Below are 21,002 nucleotides of genomic sequence, written 5' to 3'. Positions count from 1 at the left end.
AGTGCTACAATGGTAGACACTACAAGAGGGTTCCCAAGTGTACAAAAGAAACTCCACCTCCCACTGGAGGAAAAGAAAGAATCCAAGGGTGGCTAACAGTGAGAGGATTCCTAATTTCCATGTACCCTCAAATACTACTAAGTGTAGGCAATGGGTCACCATCAGTGGGCATGGTTGTGAGGCTTTGAGGGATACAGGTGCCAAAATGACTATGGTAATGATTCAGTTGGTGCTCCCAGAGCAGGTAATTCCAAATGCATTCCACCAATTAGGGTGGAACCATCCAGTGGCCCTGGTTCTATCTGCGTTGGGGGAAGTGGAGGCTTACAATTCTTCTGAAAGTTGGTGTGAGCCCTGCCATGCTTGTGTTCTGTTTGTTTGGTAATGACCTGGAGCACATAGTCTAGAAGGAAATGGAGCTCAAGGCTCATGTGGAGTTGTTGCGGTTACCTAATTTGATCTGTGCAACAACAAGGTCCATGACTACCCAGGATGAGAGCCAAAAAGAGCTAGAGCCTGAACAATGGCCAGGACAGCTGCTAAAAAGGGGAAAGAGAGTAAAGCAGCCCCTGAATGTCTTCCCAGTGAGGTGGATGGGGCACCTGCGGTGGCCACCCCGGAGCCCAATGAGAAGGGCAATGCTTTCCTTGGTGACCTGCCTACACTTGCTGGATGGTATGTAGTTGGAGGACCCACCAAAGAGGAGTTCTGTAGGACATAGAGGGAGTGTTCAACCCTTGAGGGCAGGAGGAAACAGGCTAAAGCCCAAGCAGCAGGGGATATGTCTGGGAGTAATCACATTTACTAAGAGGACAGCCTCATTTACAGTGAGCATAAGGCTTCTGTGCATGAGACAGCAAGGGCCCTGGTGATCCCCCAATGCTACAGGGCCTTCATACTAGAGCTGGCTCACAAGATTCTCCTGGCAGGACACCTGGGCCAAGACCAGACCGTTGCAAGGCTTGTATCACACTTTTATTGGCCCAGGTTCAGAACTTCTTCAGATGCATTCTGCAAGACCTGTGTAACCTGCCAGGCTAGAGGGAGACAGGGCAAATGCTTAAAGCCCCCTTACCCCACAGTCAGTCTCTGGCACATGCTTTGAGAGGGTGGGCTTCGACACTGCAGGGCCTATGGATCCTCAGACCACATCAGGCAAAATAAAAACTTCATCCTACTTCTGGTGGATCATGCTTCTAGGTACCCACAAGCAATCCCTGTGAGGACCATGACTGTACCTGTGGTGGCAAAGGTCCTGATGGGGGTTTTATCCAAGTGGGTTACAACAAGGACGTTGCGTCGGACAGGAACATACACTTCATGTTTGCATACAATCAGTCAGTTTGAAAGGAGTGTAGGGTAACCTGCAAGTTCCCCACTCCTTTCCATTCACAACCCAAGGGGCTTCTTGAGAGATTTAACAAGACCCTGAAATGCATGATTAGAGGTCTACCTGAGGCCCTTAGGAAAGTGTGGGGCATCCTCTTACCAAGCCTGTTTGCCTAGAGGGAGGTACCACAGAAGTGAGTGGGCTTTAGCCCCTTTGAGCTTCCGTATGGGGATCCCGTTAGAGGACCTCAGAGCCTGGTGAAGGAAGGGTGGGAGCAATCTCCCACGAAGTCTCCCCAGGATGTGTTACATGATGCCCTTCAAAAGTCAGACGGCCAAGTTGTAAAAGTAAGGGTCTTACAACTTAGAAGCCGGTTAGGATGTGATGAAAGAGTGGTATGACCAAAATTCTATGATTCAGGAGTTGCATCCTGAGCCGAAAGTGTGGGTTATGGAACCTGCGGAACTCGGGGCCCTCCAGGACCATTGGACTGGGTCCTATTAGGTGACCCAAAAGAAGGATAAGGCTATCTACCTACTTAAGACCCCCAGGAAAACCCCACAGGGTGCTGCACATCAATGGCCTCAAACAGCACTTTGAGAGGTCTGAGATCACCATGCTGTTGGTGACAGGTCATACTTAGGGTAGTCTTTCCACAATTTTTTGCCCACTTACCTTCACTTTTTGCTGCATCTTTTTGTTGGCCTTAGGACTCTAGCACTGGTTAGCAGTGGTGAACTGCTCAAAGTGCATGGGCTGCTCCCCTAAACATGGTGACATTGGTCTATACCTGATTGGTAAATTTAGTTTACCTGCAAGTTCCTTGTAAAACTCTATAACGTATGCCCACGGCCTGTAATCTAAATGCTACTAGCGGGCCTGCAACACTGATTGTACCACCCACACAAGTAGCCTTTCAAACCAGTCTCAGGCCTGCCATTGCTAGGCCTGGGTGTGCAGTTTACTGCCACTTCGACTCAGCATTTAAAAATACTTGCTGAGCTTTAAACTCCCCTATTATTTCACAGGTGACCCCTAAGGAAGGCCCTAGGTAGCCTTATGGGCAGGGTGCTGTGTAACTAAAAGGTAGGACATGTACTTTTAAGTTTTATTTGTCCTGGTAGTGAGTAACAGCTAAATTCACTTTTCAATACTGCAAGGCCTACTCCTCTCATAGGATAGCATTTGGAATTCCTTAAATACACTTAAGCTGTAATTCCTGATTGGAAAGGAGTTGCTGCATCATGTTTCATATCTTTGAAATGGTAATGATAAGTCCTCTTTAAAGGTAAAGTTAAATTTAACAGTACTATTTTAAAAATGCCACTTTTTGCAAGTTGACATTTCTCTGCTCTTAAATTTCCTCTACGTGACAGCAACACTTAATGCATTTCCTCTAGATGGCCACAAGAACATGAAGTGTGGGTGTGACAGAAGACTCATCTGCGTTCATCTGCCTTCTGGTAACCTTCCTGGGCAGGAAGGGAGAGAGGGAGCGGAGACATCTGAATAGGCTGTGTCCTGCCCCGCAAAAAGGACTGATTACCACCCATGGATAGTCTGGCAGACAGGGCTGGGAGGAAAGGGGACCTGTGCACTCCAGGTAGCTGCATTGAACTCACACCCCTCCCCCACTTCAAATGCACATTAGAGTATAGGTTCTGGGGCTCTGACAGAATCGGTACACTACTGGACCTGTGAAGAACTCGGGCAGGAGTAAGGACTGCTTCACTGCGAGGATTGTCACGCTGCTTGTCTGACGGATTCTCTCCTGTGCTGAGCTGCCCCTGCTGAACTCTACCATGCTGAAGACAAGGATTGGAACCATCTCGCTTAAACCCAGACTAACTCAAAGAGCTTGCTTTCTTGCCTCCTGTTTTCTGACGTCTCTGGGTCATAAAAGACTTATTGCAATCCTTCTGATGCAGCTGGACTCTGCCATCCAAAAGTCCTACCCTTGTCTGAGGTGCCCCCTCTAGTCCTGGGCAACAGAAGTAGGTTTCTGCAGCTTTTCACACAGCAGCAGCTCTGTGATGATCGGAACAGACGCCGACACAGCGGCTGCTCAACAATCGCGACTCTACAACCTGTGCCCGACGAAGACGGACAGTGAGGCCCGACGACCAGATATTGCCTGCATCATGCAGGGGATCATCAACGAAGCTTCCATTGATCAGCGCCGATGCTCGCTTGCATCCACGGGATCAATTGATGACACGCAGCTTCATTGACGCCGATGCGTTGCTCCATCTAGGATACTGTCTCAGCAGGACTTGTCTGAGTCCTGTAGCCAGCCTGCTCTCCATCGCGGTTGGCCTGAACTTTGGATTAACCCTGATCTGCCTTGAGTAACCTTTTGGCGCTACAGACATCTCAACATAATTTTTAGTTAATTCTTTAAAAATTCATAACTCCGGTTCTACTTATTGTTTTTTGGGTACTGATTTTCTCATAAAAAAATATTCTCAATTTTTTAAACCTCTGGGGTCTTTTTGTGGTTTTTTCATTGTGTTACTGTGTTTTGCAAAAAAGTTTACACATTGGCAATTAAGTTAAGCCTGCCTGCTCTGTTCCAAGCTACCAGAGGGTGAGCGCAGGTTAATACAAAGTGTGCATCTAGCTTTCCCTGACTAGAGTGGGTGGTTCCTGCTTGGACAAGGTGCATACCTTTGCCAACCAGAAACCCCATTTCTAACAATGCGTTTTCAAATTGTTTGTTTATTGCAATACACATAATATAGGCAGCCATTAAGTATAAAGATACACTAAGCTGGTTGTTCAGATCTACTTTGTGTCTTTACTACTATTAGAGACAATAAAAAGTCTAATTTTCACAAGCACTTGAATCAAGTGTGTGCTTGTTGCAACATTAATTCACTGATTTTTGGCGCAGTGTGGTACATGTTCATGTATGATTATTGTTGACTTCAGCTGCTGTGGTTCTGAATGGACATACTTCTTTTTTTTGGCCCACATCATGATGACTGGGAGAAATCACAGGTTTTTAAGACATGTGCAAAGTATTGGTAGGTTGTAATACCCAAGTACTGCTCTCTAGGGTGAAGACTTGAGGATTACTGTTTGTACTTCTGCTGACTCAGCAATAATATAAAGTATCAATGTCGCTAGATCAGGGATTCTTTATCCTTTTACTTTTGTCTGGAACACGGGACCCCCCACTGAATAATTATCAGAATGCGGGCCACTTAATGAATCATTACTAGAAGCCAGGGACCCTGGAATAAGCATTTTTCAATGCTTTGAACCACTAAACAGTACACTAAAAATACTAAAATAAGCACCCATCAAATAAATACACAAATTATTAAATATTACAAACAAATTGCTGGGTTCTGTAGATTTGCTTTAGGAGTTCATGTAGCTTTATATATTAGTGTTTCTTTGAATATGTGAACATGCCACCATTACCATTGTTCTAGTATAGAATGGTGGCATGTGGAATGGTCAGAACGGCAGTTGTACTTTGCTGTTGCTCTGGACGGTCGTTTACTCTGGACATCTCTTGCTCCGCAAATAAAGAGTTTCAACTTACCAGGCTTGCAGTCACTTACTTTCACTGGTGACGACGGGAGATGGACCCTGAACCGGATGGAAGCCTATTGATAGCGGAGGAGAACTTTTTACGACCGGTTCTTGTTCTCCGTTATTGACGACAGTGCATTTCATTTTACTTGGGAACCTTCCTTAATTTTGATGAGCGGACTATGGTAGGACTTAAACATTTTCACTTAATTTCTGGCACGACTACTCTCCCCTGTTTGCGCTTATGTGTCCCAACCGCTCGAGCTTTGTCACAGGACTTAGATTTATTCTATGGCAGGACCGTAGGCTTCTGATTATGCTTTCTCTATTTCTTTACTGCAAACACAGCAGCCAATTAGAGTAAAACTACAACAATAAAAAACATCAATACCCATGAAGCTTTGAACCACGCCTCCTTTGAGACAGCCAATCACTGCAATATCAAGTATACAAAGTAGAGAGACACTAATCTGTCTTACTCTTTCTTTGCTGCTCCGCAGCCCAGATAAGTGCCTCTCTACTCTGTATACTTGCACTGTTCTGTGTTTCATATTTGTATACATTTATGCTTATTATTACCATGTATTAACTTGATATCGCTTTGTTTGCGCTTTGCTTACTTGGGGCTTTCATATTTGATCCGCGCTGTTCGTGGCGTGCTGTTAGTGTAGCGCTGCCCCACATTCCTTTCCCTCTCGGACGCGCGGCTTCTCCGCCCGCTCCGTTCCTTTATTAGCCCCCTTTAAGTGCGTGTTGCGCTTTAGCAGCTCCCCGTGCCCGTTTGTGTGCTGCCTGCAGCTCTGGCTGCTTCCGATCGCTATCATGAGGGACTTGGCCCCCCCGCAGGGAGAGAGGCGCACACTGAGGGCTTCACGGGCTACCAGCGTGCGTCCCCGGGGCTCACGCGCGTATCAGTACGCGCGCAGCCCCGTTCAGTGCCGGCAATTACGCTCTGCCCCGAGCTGAAGAGGGGTTTGCCACGCAGCAGGCCAGGAGCCGATTTGGGCCGTTTTTCTCGACATTGAGGCAGCATTAAGGTCGATTTTGTGATTTCTCCTACTTTATGCCTGTGGCAGAATTTAACCCCTGATTGATCAGGGCTTTCCAAGCCACAATTTTTGGGACCCCACATAGGGGTTTATACCTCCATTAGTCCTAGAAAGGGACTGTTTACTCTTTGAGTGACTTTGGTGACTTTGGTATTGTTCCTTGGCTGGCTCCTGCGCCTGGCACTGCTCCCAACCGACGCCCTTATTCCTGGGCTGACAATTAAGCTTCCCTCAGGAGATTTTGAGTAGATTTTTCCAAATCTGTTGATGAGAATGGCAGACTACGACTGCTTTTAAGAGGAGGTTGCTGCGTGCGTTGACCAGGGCGATAAAGAGTACTATGAAGAGGAGTCCATGGAGGACCTCATTGACAAAAAATTTGATGCTAAATTAGGTAAGGCCCTGTTCTTCAGTCCTGCTGGCCCTCGCTAAGAAGTTAGAATGGTTGGTCCCTGATAAGCCCAAACCACGTTCTTACACTGTCCCTGACCCGACCCCTCCCCCCTGGCGAAAGTTCCCACAGGTTCCTCTTGGCCCCATGTACGCTCCTATGCAAAATGTACAAATCTAAAGAATTGTGTCCCAGGGTGAGTCCTCTGCCCCTTCCTCAGTCATCTCCTATCCCGATGCAGGACATCACCACTGATACAGATACCGACACGGATTCCTCACAGGATTCCATGACACGTAAGTGCGCAAAAAGCGTAAGCACGCTTCCACCCCTGTTAACCCTTCTCCCTTCCTGTTCAACCCCTCAGACATTATCCATCCTACATCTTCCGATTAGGTTCCCCCTCCTGCGGTGGCTGACTTCTTGCAGACCCACCTGCGCAAAGGTTTTTGACAAGGAGGTTAGAACCAGTTTGAAGTCAGAATGCCCAGGTCCAGACCTTGCCCACAAGGTTGCCCTACCCCCGTGATAGATAGTGCACTGACTACCTTTTTAAGAAATATAAAAAAGGACCCCAAGAAGCGGATTGACCGTGCCCTCTGGGCGTGCCAAGACAAGGTCCTCGACCTTTCGGGCCCTTTAGCGAAGATTCTAAAATTAGCCCTCCAGGCGCAGGAGACAGGTGACGCTATCCACCCTGAGGTCCTGGCTGGCTGGGCGCAAAGGGCTTTGCATGCTTGGAAACGCTAACTGCTTCCTGGCTTCGGAGAGATGCCAATCCGTACTTCTCAGGTTTGATCCACAGTTAGTGGAATTAGCTTCATTGGAACCGGGCCCGTTGGCAGAGGGCCAACTATTTGGTGCCAAATTTGTAAAAGATATCGCCAAGTTCGTTAGCACTTTCGCTTCCCTCGACATATCTCAAGCTTCAATGAAAAGAGTGCTACACCAGGTCCCTGGTAGGGCTGGGCGTGGTAGAGGACGCTCGACCGGCAGCTACTCGAATGCTAATCCTCAACGGGGATGTGCCCCAAGAAGTGGCAGAAGTTATACTCAAGAGCCCGAGCAAGCTGCTTCTATCCTTCCAGATCACGCGGCTACAGAGGCCATTCAACAGAGGTGTTAACCGAGGATATAAGAATTTTGACAACCAATCCCCTGGCAAGTCCGGTGTGTCCGTCGATCCCCCTCGGGGGCAGATGGTTAATTGTGTAGTCCATTGGACGAGTCTCATCTCAGATGTATGGGTTCTTCAAACTGTACAGGGTTACCAGGTAGAACTGTTAGATTGTCCCCGTCAAGCTTCCTCCCCGCCCTCTCCTTTTTCCCTTCACGAATAGAGTTTTATAGACTCAGAACTAAGAGCTTTTGGCCAAGCAAGCCATTGCCCTAGGACCCTTCATTCCCGAAGGTTTATGCAGCAACGTCTTTTTGGTTCAAAGGAAAGGTGGTGGCCAGTCTCTGGTGTTAATATTGAGAGATTTCAACCCCTATGTAGTTTATTGCCACTTCAAGATGGAGGGCATCCATCTTTTGAGAGATCTCCTTGGGGAGAGATTGGATGGTCCAGCTGGACCTGAAAGATGCATACCTCACGGTCTCAGTTTACCCCTCTCTTCTTAAAAAATTCTGGCAATTTTTTATGGTAAGGGCGTTGGCACCGGTTTCAAACTCTCCCTTTGGTTATCAATTCCAAGAAATCTGTGTTGACTCCGAGTCAACAGATGGAGCTCCTGGGCATCCTGATAGATTCCATCTCTGTTCAACTCCTCCTTCCAGTATCCTAGCTCAGACCCATAAAGAGAGAGATCAGAGTCAGAGGTTTCACTACAACCACCTCATTCCCTTGTCCCCGGAAGCTCGGGAGGAGCTTCAATGGTGGTTGGAGCACATGACGGCCTGGAACGGCCGGGCAAATTTCGGCGCAGCTCCAGACATGGTTGTCGAATCAGACGCAAGTCATGGGGCTGGGGCGCTCGCTGTGGGGATTTTACCACAGGAGGAAGATGGTCAGCCGGAGAATTGGAATTACACGTAAACTGCCTAGCTCTGATAGCCGGCTCTTGTGCCATCAGGTCTATCTCACCCCTGAAGAGCAATTGTTGCATCCTCCTTCGAATGGACAATGTACCAGCGGTGAGATACATCAATCGGTTAGGGGGGACACTGTCCCGCATGCTTGTGTACATAGTGAAGGAATTCTGGCAGTTTTGCCTGGACCACAAGATTTCGGTTGTGGCAGAGTACCTTCCGAGGAAGCTCAACCAGGTGGCGGACTGGAACTCCAGATTTCTCAGAGAGTTCAGCGATTGGAGGCTTCACCCCTCGTTGTCTGCTCAGACCATGGATATGCGAGGCCATTGCCAGATAGATCTGTTTGCCTCTCGCCTCAATGCCCAGCTTCCCCTGTTCTTCAGTGGGAGACCGGATCCGATGGCTATGGGAACAGACGCGTCCCTTCACCATTGGAGGCATCTAAGGAACTATGCCTTTCCTCCGTTTACTCTGCTCCCGAGAGTGGCAGCCTTTGTCCGCCGGCAGTGAGCTTCATTAGTGTTGGTGACACCTTTGTGGATGGCTCAGTCGTGGTTTCCCACACTATTGGAGTTTTCTGTGGATTTCCCGTTTCAGCTTCCAGTTTTCCCGACTCCCCTCCAGGACCCAGTGGGGTCATGCCATCCTCTGGTCCCCCAGAATCAGTTAGTACTGATGGTATGGACGCTCACAGGCCACATGAGAGCATTGCAGGACTTTCGCAGGATGCTGCCAGCTTATGCACCAAGCGTGGGCTCCTTCCACCAGATAAATATATTCTGCTTCATGGAACAGATGGGTGGGTTGGTGCCTTCAAGGACAGGAGGATCCCGGGGGAATCACATTTAACAGGAATTTTGAATTTCCTGTCAGTATGTGCAGAGTCAGGCCTTGTGTATAGATCAGTTAATAATTTTAGGTCTGCCATCTCTGCTGGACATGATCAAATTGAGGGTTAGCCCTTGGGGATGCTCCCCCTGGTTGTAAGTTACTTAAGGGTGTCGGAGTGGCCAAGCCTCCTCGGCCTAGGTATTCCACGTTATGGGATGTTTCTAAAGTTCTCTCCCTGTTGGAATCCTGGCCGGATAATCTTGATTTAGCTTTAAAACAGCTTTCTGCTAAGCCTACTATGCTGCTTTGCCTCATTTCATGAAGAACAGTGTCTGATGTCCGGGCTTTGGACCTGGCTGGTAAGATGTTTTCTCCTCAAGGTGTCTCTTTTGTGATCACACGACGGACTAAGACTATGTCTCAGACAGTGGAGTATCCTTCCTTTCCTCATAATAACAAGTTATGTGTTTTACAATGTTTAAAGTGTTATGAAGAACGTTCTTTGGGTCACAGGTCTGATCCTTGGGTCAGTTGCTAATTCTGTCCAGAAACCATTCAAACCAGTCTCTGCTGCCACCTTAGCTTGGTGGGTTAGATCGGTGATGTCGGAGGCAGGTATTGACATTTCTGTTTATGGTGCCCATTCTGCCAGAGGGGCTATGGCCTCCAAAACCTATTTGTTGGGTTCCAGGTTGGAAAATATCCTCAAAACAGCTGACTGGTCTTCTGTTTCAATGTTTAAAATGTTTTATTATAAACGAATTCCTCATGTTTCTGATGCTGTGATTGATGAGCTTTGAACCAGCATAATCAGAAGCCTCCGGTTCTGCCATAGAATACAAAATTTTCTAGCTATCCCGACAAGAATTTTAGATTCTATTAAGGACACGGAGGCGAGGATTATCCCACCCGTTGGGACAGTTTATGCAACTGTGTAAAGGGGTGCCCGAGGCGCCCCCTGGGGTTAAAGTAACATGTGAACCCCCCCTTTATGTTTTCACAGCCCAGCCTGGAGCTTCCATCGTGGCACCGAGTGGAGGAACAGTATAGCGGCGATGAGGAGGATCTGGTCGGCGGCCCCTTTAAGTGGACACCTGGTTCTGAGGGGGAGTGGCCGGACTCAACTAGAAAAGAGGAGGGTGCGCCAGACCAGGTGTGTCTTTACACCAGAGGAGCGGTTTGTGGAAGGAGAGGCGCGGAGTGGAGCAAGGACGAAGAAGACGGCGAGTGGTGGGAGGACGATTCGCCTGACTGGAGACTTCAGCGACGGACCCCCCAGGGCGAGCGAACGGAGGAAGAGGAGACGTTCCAGGGATTTCAGCGGATGCGGGAAGACCCTCAGAGACTGGCTGCACCCCAGGACGGCGACGCGGAGCAGGACCGGAGCTCGTGGGACAGCACACCTGGAGAAGAGAGACCGCAGGCGAGGCCCGAGGGAGATTACGGAGAGGACGGCGCCGGTGAGGAGCGAGCGGAGGAAAGCAGCGTCGAAAGGCAGCCTGAAGCGGACAGGAGTCAGTAGCTGAGCCAGGAGGCCACCGGCATCGCGATTCGCCCAGCCACTCCCCCGGAGGGGCGTGGCTTCGCGAGATTTCTTTACATAAACACCAACTGGGAGGACGACACGACGGAGCCAGACGCCGTAGACCGAAGGCGGACTCTAAAGAAAAGACGGACCGAAGGAGTCCTTTCCAAGAGCCGGACAGAGAGAAGGCGCTCTCCAAGGAAATCTAGTGTCAGACTCAAAAGTACAGACCAGCTCTTGTCTAAAATAAAACCTATACCAGTGGTAACTAAGACACGTCTCTTGCCTCTTCCTACCACCCCGCTTACAAACTGTAAAGTTGTTTTGATGTTATAAATGTTTTAACAAATTTGATGCCCACCCGATGAGAAATGAAGTAGTGGGCTCCCTTTCTCAACCTTGTTTTCTGTTTTAGGACATGATTCCAACGAGAGTTGATTGCATACTCCGGATGAAGCCGTCTCGCCTTCCTGACAGAAGAGGAACTCTTTGTTTGCTGTGGATTTTTCTCCGCTGAGAATTCTTATGGAACTGTTCATCTCTCCGTTTGGAGTTTAAGACTTTGATTGTTCTTATTGGACTGAGTTCGCGCAAAGAAAAAGGAAGACAGATTAGTGTCTCTCTACTTTGTATACTTGATATTGCAGTGATTGGCTGTTACAAAGGAGGCGTGGTTCAAAGCCTCATGGGTATTGATTATTATTGTTGTAGTTTTACTCTAATTGGCTGCTGTGTTTGCAGTAAAGAAATAGAGAAAGCATAATCCTCGCCTCCGTGTCCTTAATAGAATTTAAAATTCTTGTCGCGATAGCTAGAAAATGTTGTATTCTCCAGCATTGCCATAGTGCGTGAGAGTTTCCTGCCACACGTCATCTCTACGCTCCTACTATGCAGCCTCCACTATCTACGTTCGTTGTATTTTCGATTCCTAGCAACAAAACAAATTTACGCTCCTCCTGTGCTACGCATCACGTATTCAGTGGCCATTTTGAAGAGACTTTTCCATTGGTCTCTTATCTGGCAAACATCGATCTGTGACGTCATTGTCATTGTGTGCACAGCTGATTCGCACAGATTTAAATAATCGGTGGCCATTGTGAAGACATATTTATACTGGTCTCCTAGCAACTGACATACATCGATCTGGATTTCATCATCATAGTTGCTCATAGCTTTCTCAAGCATCACTGATGTGCACAGCATTTAAGAGACAGACTTTACATTGAAGAAGTCTTTATATTAGTAACTGATCAATCATCCATCGGTGATTTTATATTCATACATGTGCACAACTGAGTCAACCAACGCTGATGTGCACAGCTTTAAATCGATTTGACAGTTTACATTGACATCTATTAAGTCAAGTAGCTTATCTGCACAGCTGTAAAGTTTCATTCTAGTTTTCTTTTTTACGCACAACCTCCTTACAATTTATATATATATTTTTGCTAGTACTACTGTACTTCTAATTGTCAACATGCAATAATCTGTACTTCCACCTTCTCCCTTTCTTTCTACCCCTGGCAAACCTCCTGTAGAATGGGAGTTGTGGTTTGAAGGTTTTGAGGCTTATTTAGAAGCCATTGAAGCTGAGGTTTTTACCAAAAAAAAAAAAGTTTGCTTTACTGTGTCACTCTTTGGGCACTGAAGGAAGAAAAGTTTTGAAATATTTACCGCCTACTGTAGTCATGGGTGAAGGTGATGCCATTGAGGATTATTCCTCAGCCATAAAAATGTTAGACACTAGATTTAAAAAGAAGCATAACATCATCATGGAGAGGCATACATTTTATATGAGGAAACAGTTACCTGGTGAACCTGTTGATACGTTTGTAAGTGACCTAAGAGTTTTAGCCTCCACTTGTGACTACAAAACATTTCATGAGAAATGTTGAGATCAATTAGAATGTGATTATGTAATTAGTGTGGATTTCTTAAAGTGTTTCCGATATCTTCAAGTTAAGGTTATGAAACAGACTTCATTGGTAATAAAATAATAGGATGAAAGCAAATCCGAAAACTTTACCTGGTGATGTGCAAATGATGAATATATATCTGCTTAAACCCAATTTTCAAACATTGTTTATGCGCTATATAGTTTTATCAGTAAAACAGCACGCTAGTGGGAAAGTTTGTGGCAATTTCAATGGGAAATGTGCTGTATGAAAAGGACAGTGCACTACCACATCATGCTTTAGTAATATATTCACTAAAAGTGAGGTGTTTTTTTTTTTTTAAACATGAGCTGAGAAATATCCTTGTTCCTACTCTGATGACAATGCTATTAGATAACACCGAAGGTGATGCATTTATTACTAACTGCTGAGCGAGCAATTAGGAAGACTATTTTTACAAATAGTGAAATCAGGCCACTTCCCAGATGCATGGAAAAGAACCTCAGTGCTGCCACTACTAAATAAACCAAATCTAGACCCACAGGAACCATAGACCGATTGTGAGAATTCCTTTCGCCGCAAAAGTTCTGGAGAAACTATTGAATAAACAGCTGGCCCAATTCCTCTCGGAGGGAAATGCCTTAGACTACTCGCAATTTGGTTTTCCGAGAGGGACATGGAATGGAAACAGCACTGCTCATGGCAGTAGAGGAACTCAGGAGTGTACTGAATGCCAGAGGAAAGGCCGCCTTGATCCTTTTGGATCTTTCGGCGGCCTTCGACACGGTAAACCCTGATACACTCATGATCCGACTAGCCAAAGCCGGAGTTCATACGTCGGCACGAACGCTGCTAGCATCCTATTTGTTTAACAGAACATTCACAGTTGAGCTGGGGGAGGCAAAATCAAAAAACCATTCAATTCTCCGTATGGTGTGCCCCAGTGGTCCTCTTTAAGTCCCACCCTTTTTAAAATTGTATGCAGCACCTTTAGCAGCAATTTTAAGGAATTGTGGATTCCTACCGGTTTCTTATGCTGACGACACCCAAATAGTGGTATCTATCGCAAAGAATGCTAAAGAGACGGCAGATACATTTAAAAACTGCATGCCACAAGTCAATCAATGGATGCAGAGTAAATGCTTAAAGTTAAACGGAGATAAAAGTGAAGTCATGCTGCTATGGACAGATACGGAAATCTGGTACCCGGAGTGGTGGCCAGATTGTTGACTGGGTATGGGCAGTCGCCTAAACTAAGTCAAAAATCTGGGTATGATACTGGTCAACAAACTATCATTTGACGCCCAGTCAAACAAAATGGCATCCACCATTTGGTACATCCTGAAAATGATAAGGAAGCTCCTGTCATTTATCCCCCTTGATTCCCGTTAAACAGTGGTAACAGCTCTGGCCTTATCAAGGGTAGATTATGGGAATGCTCTATATGCTGGGATACAGGTCCAGGACCTAGCAAAACTGTAGCGCCTGCAAAACGCAGCAGCGAAACTGGTGCTGGACATTCCCAGGTCTGAGGTGATTGCACACAGACTAAGATCCCTCCACTGGCTTCCAATGGAAAAAATAATAAAATGTAATTCTGTGTGTCTGGCCTATAAAGCCCTTTATGAGTCTGGTTCTCAGTTTTTAAAAACTCATTTAAAATTGTATGAGCCTTCCAGGAATCTACGATTAGCCAAGCAAAACTGATTCAGGTCCCAAAACACAAACAGGTCAGGCGGGGGGGGGGGGGGGGGCGGGGGGGGGGTGGGGGAGAAGCTTTCTGCTACATGCAGCTAAGGCCCGGAACGTCCTCCCAATCGCAATCAAAAATAGCCCATCACTGCTTTCTTTCGGGACAGAGATACAAACTTGGATATTTACTTTACTACATATTAGATCTTAGTCTTGACAGATCCCTGGTCTCTCTGCATCTACCCAGCGCCAAGACGCCCAAAGGGGCAATTGCGTGCTTTATAAATTCATAAATCAAATCAAGTCAAGTCAGGGGTTATGCGTACCCTATATGTGGGCTAGATGGAACAAACGTGGGCAGCAATTCACAGTCAGATTGTGAAAAGGGCTGTTATTCCGATTCAGAGAGGAGAGGGGCAGGGAAGTGTATTTGTTCATATTCTTGGTCTTCAAATCTTCAGGACAATTCTACATGATAATAGATTTTAGAGGGGTGAACAAGTGAATAAAGAGAATTCCATTAAAGATGCAGACATTACAGAGGATAATACCGTTGATTCCAAACAAATATTTCATGATCACAAAGGAGTTGATGGATGCTTATTTACATATTTTCCTTCGCATGGGAATATTAAAAAAAAAATCAGAGAACTTTTTTTTTTTAAAGAAGAAGCACTATTAGTTTCAGGTATTGCTCTTTGGAATGAAGTCTTTCCCAAGAGCGTTTACAGAAATGATGGCCTCCTTGGTGGCACAATTACATCTGCAGGGCTGGAATAGTTTTCCATACCTGGAGAATTGGCATCTCCATGCTCAAAGGAGGCGGTGATGAAGGGATGCAATGTAATGAAAGGCTGTCTATAACAACACAGTGTAATGATCAATCTGTAAAACTGCAGGCTGGATCCTTCCCTGGACAGAGTATTTATCAGAGCACATTTCAGGATGGGCATTGGCATGGTGTTTCTGCTGTAGAAGAGAGCGGCAAGATTACGAGTGATGTTTATCTCTATTATCTTGAGCAACAGCGCAAGCAAGATTGTAGCTGAAGGTACAGGACACATGGCATCTTGTATATCCCTATTACCATGGACAAAAATTCATATGGGACCACTCTTGTCACACGTACCAAAATATTGGGGACCTTCTTCAACAAAGTAGAATAAGGAGATTCGAACAAATCTGATCAGGAGACAACTACAAAGGAAGCTAAAGCCAGAGTCCTTGAGCAAGGGTTTTCACTTATAGTACACTCAAGAGAAAATAAATACAACAGATACCAGAACCAGAGCATGGCGACAACGTTGTTGATCAATAAGACTCGGGAAAGGTGGTCAACAAAGGCCAGACTGAGGTCATAAAATTGAAAATAATTATTTGAAATTGCTCAGGTGCTGATAGATTTCAAGGAAGACATCGAACATCATCATGTGATTACCCAGAAGGTGGATGAGTTGGGTGCAGACAGAGAATCATCTCCTTTCCCTGAAGGGAATTTACATCATGTAAAGTGAAATGTACTGGCAAACAAACTGAGCAGAGTCTTTATGTCATTCCAGACTTGGTCTCTCTCTACTCAGGTTTTTGTCCAAGTATGCCAGAGATTTAAGAAACCCTTCAAACTACTGTTTGCTTCCTGTGAAGACACTTAAGAAGCAATATCAGGATCCAGAGGCATGAGGATTAAGTGCACTTTCGTCACCTTTGCCTCATCAGCTTTTAGATCAACTCCCACCTACTCTGCGCATCCCTTCTCTACTATAACGGTTTAGAGGGTAACCACAGAAGTGAAAGTGGTAATCCCATTTTGGCCCCACGGCTCTTGATTTCTTCATCAAAATACCATAGCCTTTCTTCTCCATTAGATATTTATGGTGTCTCCCCATCCTCTCAGGTCACGTGGTTGCCTTGCACTGCAGAAATTAGCCATGTAGGTTTGGAGATTAAGAAGCTCTGACTTCAAAGGAGAGTGGTACCAGAACACTTAACAGAAATCGTCAAGGTTTCCGGACACCCTTCCCCTTTGAAGTCCTCCTTCAAACACTAGAGACATTTTCAGGAAGGTGTTTTCCTAGATCCCTATCTCCGGTAGAATGTGAAATGTCCTTGTTCCTACAGTTCCTGCTAGGAGGGTTCCAAAACAGTTGGCTTTGACTACTTTAAGTGCTCAGGGGGCAGCCATTAGAGAGTTTAGAGAGCCATGGGGTAACTCTTGCAAGGATTTTGATTTGGTGGTCAGACTATTGGAAAATGTTGCTACTTCGAGGCCTAGACCTACAGTTCCACTGTGGAATCTGCCGCAAGTCCTGAAAGCATTTTAGGGCATTAATAGCCAGTGAACTAAAAGGTTTATCAATATAGGTGTATTTTAGAGGCAATTACTTCGCTACAAGGATTGACGAATTTAGAGCCTGAATATGTAAACCGCCATTTACGAAAATCCTCGAAGATGGGGTTTTGTTTAGACATAATCAATCTTTTCTTCCCAAGGTGGATTTGTAGATCACTAAGAAGTCTTAGTGCCTGTGTTTTTTCACCTCCTTCTTCTAAGGAGAAGGAACAGATTATATTTACCTTCAGTGCTGTAGTAGGTTTGGTGGTGTTCACTAGGATAAAAACGTTTCTAAGCTTACTTTGAGTTGCTGTATTAGGACAACTAGTGTACTGGCAAATTCTCTGTCTAATGCTCCCTACCTGAAGGAATACAGGAAATATCTTCTAGGGGGGCGGCGGCCTCTTGGGCAGATACACAAGGGGCCCCTCTGTCTCAAATTGTTAGAACAGCAATTGAGCTTTATTAAGCACTATCAAAATTAGTATATAGTGAAGGAAACATCTTTTGGGGTAAAATGTGTTCAATTCATTGTTTTCCTCATAAATTTAAGTCGTCTTTTCTGCACTAATTAAAAAAAGCCTAAGCATGATTACTCTGCTGTTTTCATTGCGTTTTGAGATAGGTTGGTGGTGAAGGCCAGCTTAGTTTGGTAATTTTAAAAAATAATTCGATTTACTGATAAAAAACCTGGCATTTTTGTGCAAAGATGATATCTCAACCAGTAAGTGAACGGGTGCGGAAGAACAAGGAGGTTATGGCCTGTGTATATAGTGTATTGCGCCCCCTCAAATGTTTTCAGCGATTTCATGCGTTATAACGCATCAGGGGCAGCATAACGTTTGATGTCTCTAAAACAATACAATGCACAAAAGTCACTTAAGGAGAAATATCACACACAAGCATTGCAAGTGTGAACATGTCACATATAAGCATCATCCATGATTCTCCATAGCTGCCAAGGTTTCAGATTGCTATGCGTGACATTTTCATAATTTAATTGTAATTATGAGTGACATTTCAACAACTTGCGAGCAAAATCAAGCAAAGAAGACGATAGAAACTTATACAACCATTTGAACAAAGTGACTGCGCCAGGAAAGGCACATATTCACAGCATAGGAAGTCAGTGCAACGGCAGGAGATCACGACTTACACCATCACCTCCAAGTTTCTCTTCCACTAGCTGTTCTCAGAGCAAGTTAAGCTTCCAGTGCTATTGCCAATTTGTTATGTGCTCTCAGCGTTAATAAACGTATAAGCCTTTGGCGCTCTCAAAAGCCAACCGATTGACGTCAATACTTCCATGTATCCTACCTTCAGAGTTTTAGTTAATCCTTCACTTCTGTGCTAGCTAACCCAATTTGCAAACACCCTTTCCCCGTTTCAGTTTTCATTTTCCCATTAACTCAATCTATTACACCTGACACCCGGTTTCACAGTCACACGAATATCCCCGCATCAAACGCATCAGGACACCAGCCTTACCTCCCACCTCCTGACACAGAAGTTAATATCCGGATTGCCTTCTTTTGGCAGTTTAGCGTCCCCCTCCAACGACTTCCCCTTCACAATGTATAGGACTCCAACCAATTAGCAAGACACTGCGGGGCAATGAGAAAGATAGCTAATACAGATTGCCAAAAGAATAGGCGTTACTAAGAGAACCTTCGTAACACAAAAACTGCAATTGGTTAGAAAATATGACTCCCATGAGCGAGACAGTCTTACTACCCGGAAAAAAAATGCTTCTTGATCCGGAAGTGATAGTCCAGATGTTCCGTACATAGTTCTCCGGTCACTGTTTATCTCCATGGACTGCGGGGAGGGGGCGGAATATTTTGACTGCTGTGGAAACTAAAGGAGGACTACATAACACAAGGCCTTCAGTCAAAAAGAAAAGCGGCGGCCATTTGAGAATGAAGTTATTGACTAGGCTTCGTAAGCTCCACTCGTAGGAAATTCAAATGTAAAACAACGTTTTGATTATATTAGTGTCATAAATATTTATAACGCACACGTTTGTAAAACTTTGAGAAGATGGGGGTCCATATTTAAAGTGTACAAATAAAAAATTGCACTAAAGTCATGAACTAAATAGTTAAAGGTCTGGAAAGTAGTAATGGCTCCTTTTAATTAATGACATTTCTGTCTCCATAGCCCTAATATACGAATGAATATAACTTACTTCAAGGTGGCTACCACGCTCCTCCAAGGTACAATTAAGCCGCCTTACTCTTCTACCGTGGTTTGCTATGGCCTTGACGCACGGGCCTCTTTCGGGCGTCCTGATGGCAGAGTGACGTAGGGCCTGACGCCATACAGCTGACAGGTCAGGTCTGTTGCTCCCGGGCTGGCTCAAGGGACAGTGCAGGGGAACTGCGCGTCACTACGGGTGGCCAGGAGAATACCACCTGGGGGTCGACGTTAAGCAACTGCGAGGCCCTAGTGGGCCATGGCCTCCTGTCGGGGCTCGAGCGCGGCCCGCATCCTCCGCTCTTCACTAGTCCCAACGCAGAGAGGTGATGTGGGAATCTAGGGACACGAGTCCCCTAATATATTTATTATGTTTTATTATACTAATAGTGCTGCCAACCTAAGGAGGTCACGGAGAACCCCTAGAAGTTTGCATGTGTAGAGGGAATGCTGGTAAGGGCTCTGGTAGAGTTTATGCCAGTCTAATGTTGTTTTCGAAGGAAGACAAGTGCTGAGTGTCTAGAATACAAAGTGTTGAAGGGAGTCACTGCCTGAATCTAAATTGCGAAAAGATACAGCCCTTAGCTTCGAACTGACACTATATTAATTATATTATATGTTATACTTGACAAAACTTAAATGTTATCATGAGGGCCGGAATGGGACAGATAATGGGAGCTGGCACCGAAGTAAAAGTGACCCCATTAACTAATCAGATGGCTAAAAAAAACTGTCCCACATTTGTAAGGTATGGGGGACTGCATGCATTTGTGCTTGTCACAGGCAATGTTTGTGTTAACATCTGTTATTTAGCGCCAAGGTACCCTCCTGGATGAATGTGCGCACAAATACACGTTATGTTAATATCAGAGAAATCAACAGTACAAACCGACCCTCCAGATCATAATACAGGGCCCCAAGCAGCCCACATATTGACCAATCTGACCAGATCCTCAGTCACTGCATGACTGCCTTCTAGTCCAGGCCAACCCAAGCTATGATGTGTGACACCCACTTCACTCAACGATATCTACTCCCCTCTATACTACTACACTTTACGCCACTCCACTACACTCCTCGCCACTCCATGCCACTTCCTTCTGACACTTTATATCACTCCACCCTACAATACTCTACTCCGCGCTGTTCTACTCCAATCTTTCAAGCTGGAAGATAGGCCTCGGTCTCTCCAAAACTAATCTAATTACTACAGTGTACATTAATTGTTTCCATATTCGGGAATGATTTAAATTCCTAGACTGATAGGCCCAAAACTACACAGCGCGGGTTCAATTGACTCTCTAGCCTCCCCTTTACATTAGTGATGTTTAAGATAAAGCATTTGTTTTTCAGCCAACAAGGGGGATTATCGCAAAAGATACATGCGAGATTAGGTGATTGACCTGCAAAAGCAGCAGCAAACAACAGAGAGCACAGATTCCAAAAGATAAGAAAAGGAGACCGCACAAAGGTCACACACAGTTGGGGTGGATAATATATTTGCAGACAGAAGCACCAAAGGCTGAACCACACCTGCACACTGAGCTCTTATACACCGCAATTACGCTCAAACTCTACTTTTAGGTTGAATCCTACCAGACAACACAGCTGGGGACATGCTAAAACCTTCCATAGCAATGTATTACACCCATTGCTTACATTGGCTTTGTATTTGCCTGTTTTCTATTTACTGGCTTTATTTGTTCAGATGTTTCCTGTATGCTAGATCTCAGCAGTAAACCTATTTCTTTGAAAAGGTTTCCAGTCTCGTGTCTTTCTGCTTAACTAATTCTACTTATCTCTGCCAGTACATCACTTTTGCATGCCTGTAAAGAACTATGTTCTGTCTAAAAGCTTGTTTATTTTAGTCGGTGCTATTTGTTAATAGCCTAACATAATCATGTCTCTCTCAATTTCAGGCCCATGCCATAGGTGTTGGAAGTAGGAGAGTAGGGGGTGCTGAAGCACCCCTAAAATAGCCATACTGAAGTTGAGAAGTGAATGAGCAATACATATTCCTTTAAAATGTTTTTTTTATCTTGTCACATTTGCTGTGCAAAGATGCAGGTCAAACGTTGGGCTCTGTCTTCCAGGGAGCTTGGCGAATACTTCTTTCTCTGACTGCTAAGTGAGATGATTTATGTGACTATCTTGCTGTGGATGTGAAAGTAATGGCTTTAGGAT

The 21,002-nt window shown here is 45.4% G+C and overlaps 2 protein-coding genes across 3 annotated transcripts in view; one reads left to right on the top strand and one right to left on the bottom strand.

Moving 5' to 3' along the window:
• The window catches only part of SPG21 (SPG21 abhydrolase domain containing, maspardin), a 374,771-nt gene extending 356,367 nt beyond the window's left edge, over positions 1–18,404 (bottom strand). Inside the window, exon 1 of the mRNA XM_086958046.1 lies at positions 18,111–18,404. The gene's annotated coding sequence lies outside the window, so the exon portion shown is untranslated. The remainder of the gene's footprint in view (positions 1–18,110) is intronic.
• A 452-nt stretch (positions 18,405–18,856) lies between these two features.
• CLPX (caseinolytic mitochondrial matrix peptidase chaperone subunit X) overlaps positions 18,857–21,002 on the top strand; it is a 544,085-nt gene continuing 541,939 nt past the window's right edge. The window contains exon 1 of one of the 2 annotated variants that reach the window (XM_086958044.1): positions 18,857–19,144. In XM_086958044.1, the coding sequence (XP_086814170.1) occupies positions 19,078–19,144 (67 nt within the window). In that variant the 5' untranslated portion in view covers positions 18,857–19,077. The remainder of the gene's footprint in view (positions 19,145–21,002) is intronic. The other variant, XM_086958043.1, reaches the window with a different exon arrangement.

Source organism: Lissotriton vulgaris, chromosome 2_1 (genome assembly GCF_964263255.1).
Source record: "Lissotriton vulgaris chromosome 2_1, aLisVul1.2, whole genome shotgun sequence".
NCBI lineage: Eukaryota > Metazoa > Chordata > Amphibia > Caudata > Salamandridae > Lissotriton > Lissotriton vulgaris.
Note: the sequence above shows the minus strand (reverse complement) of the source record. Positions and strands in the feature narration are given on the sequence as shown.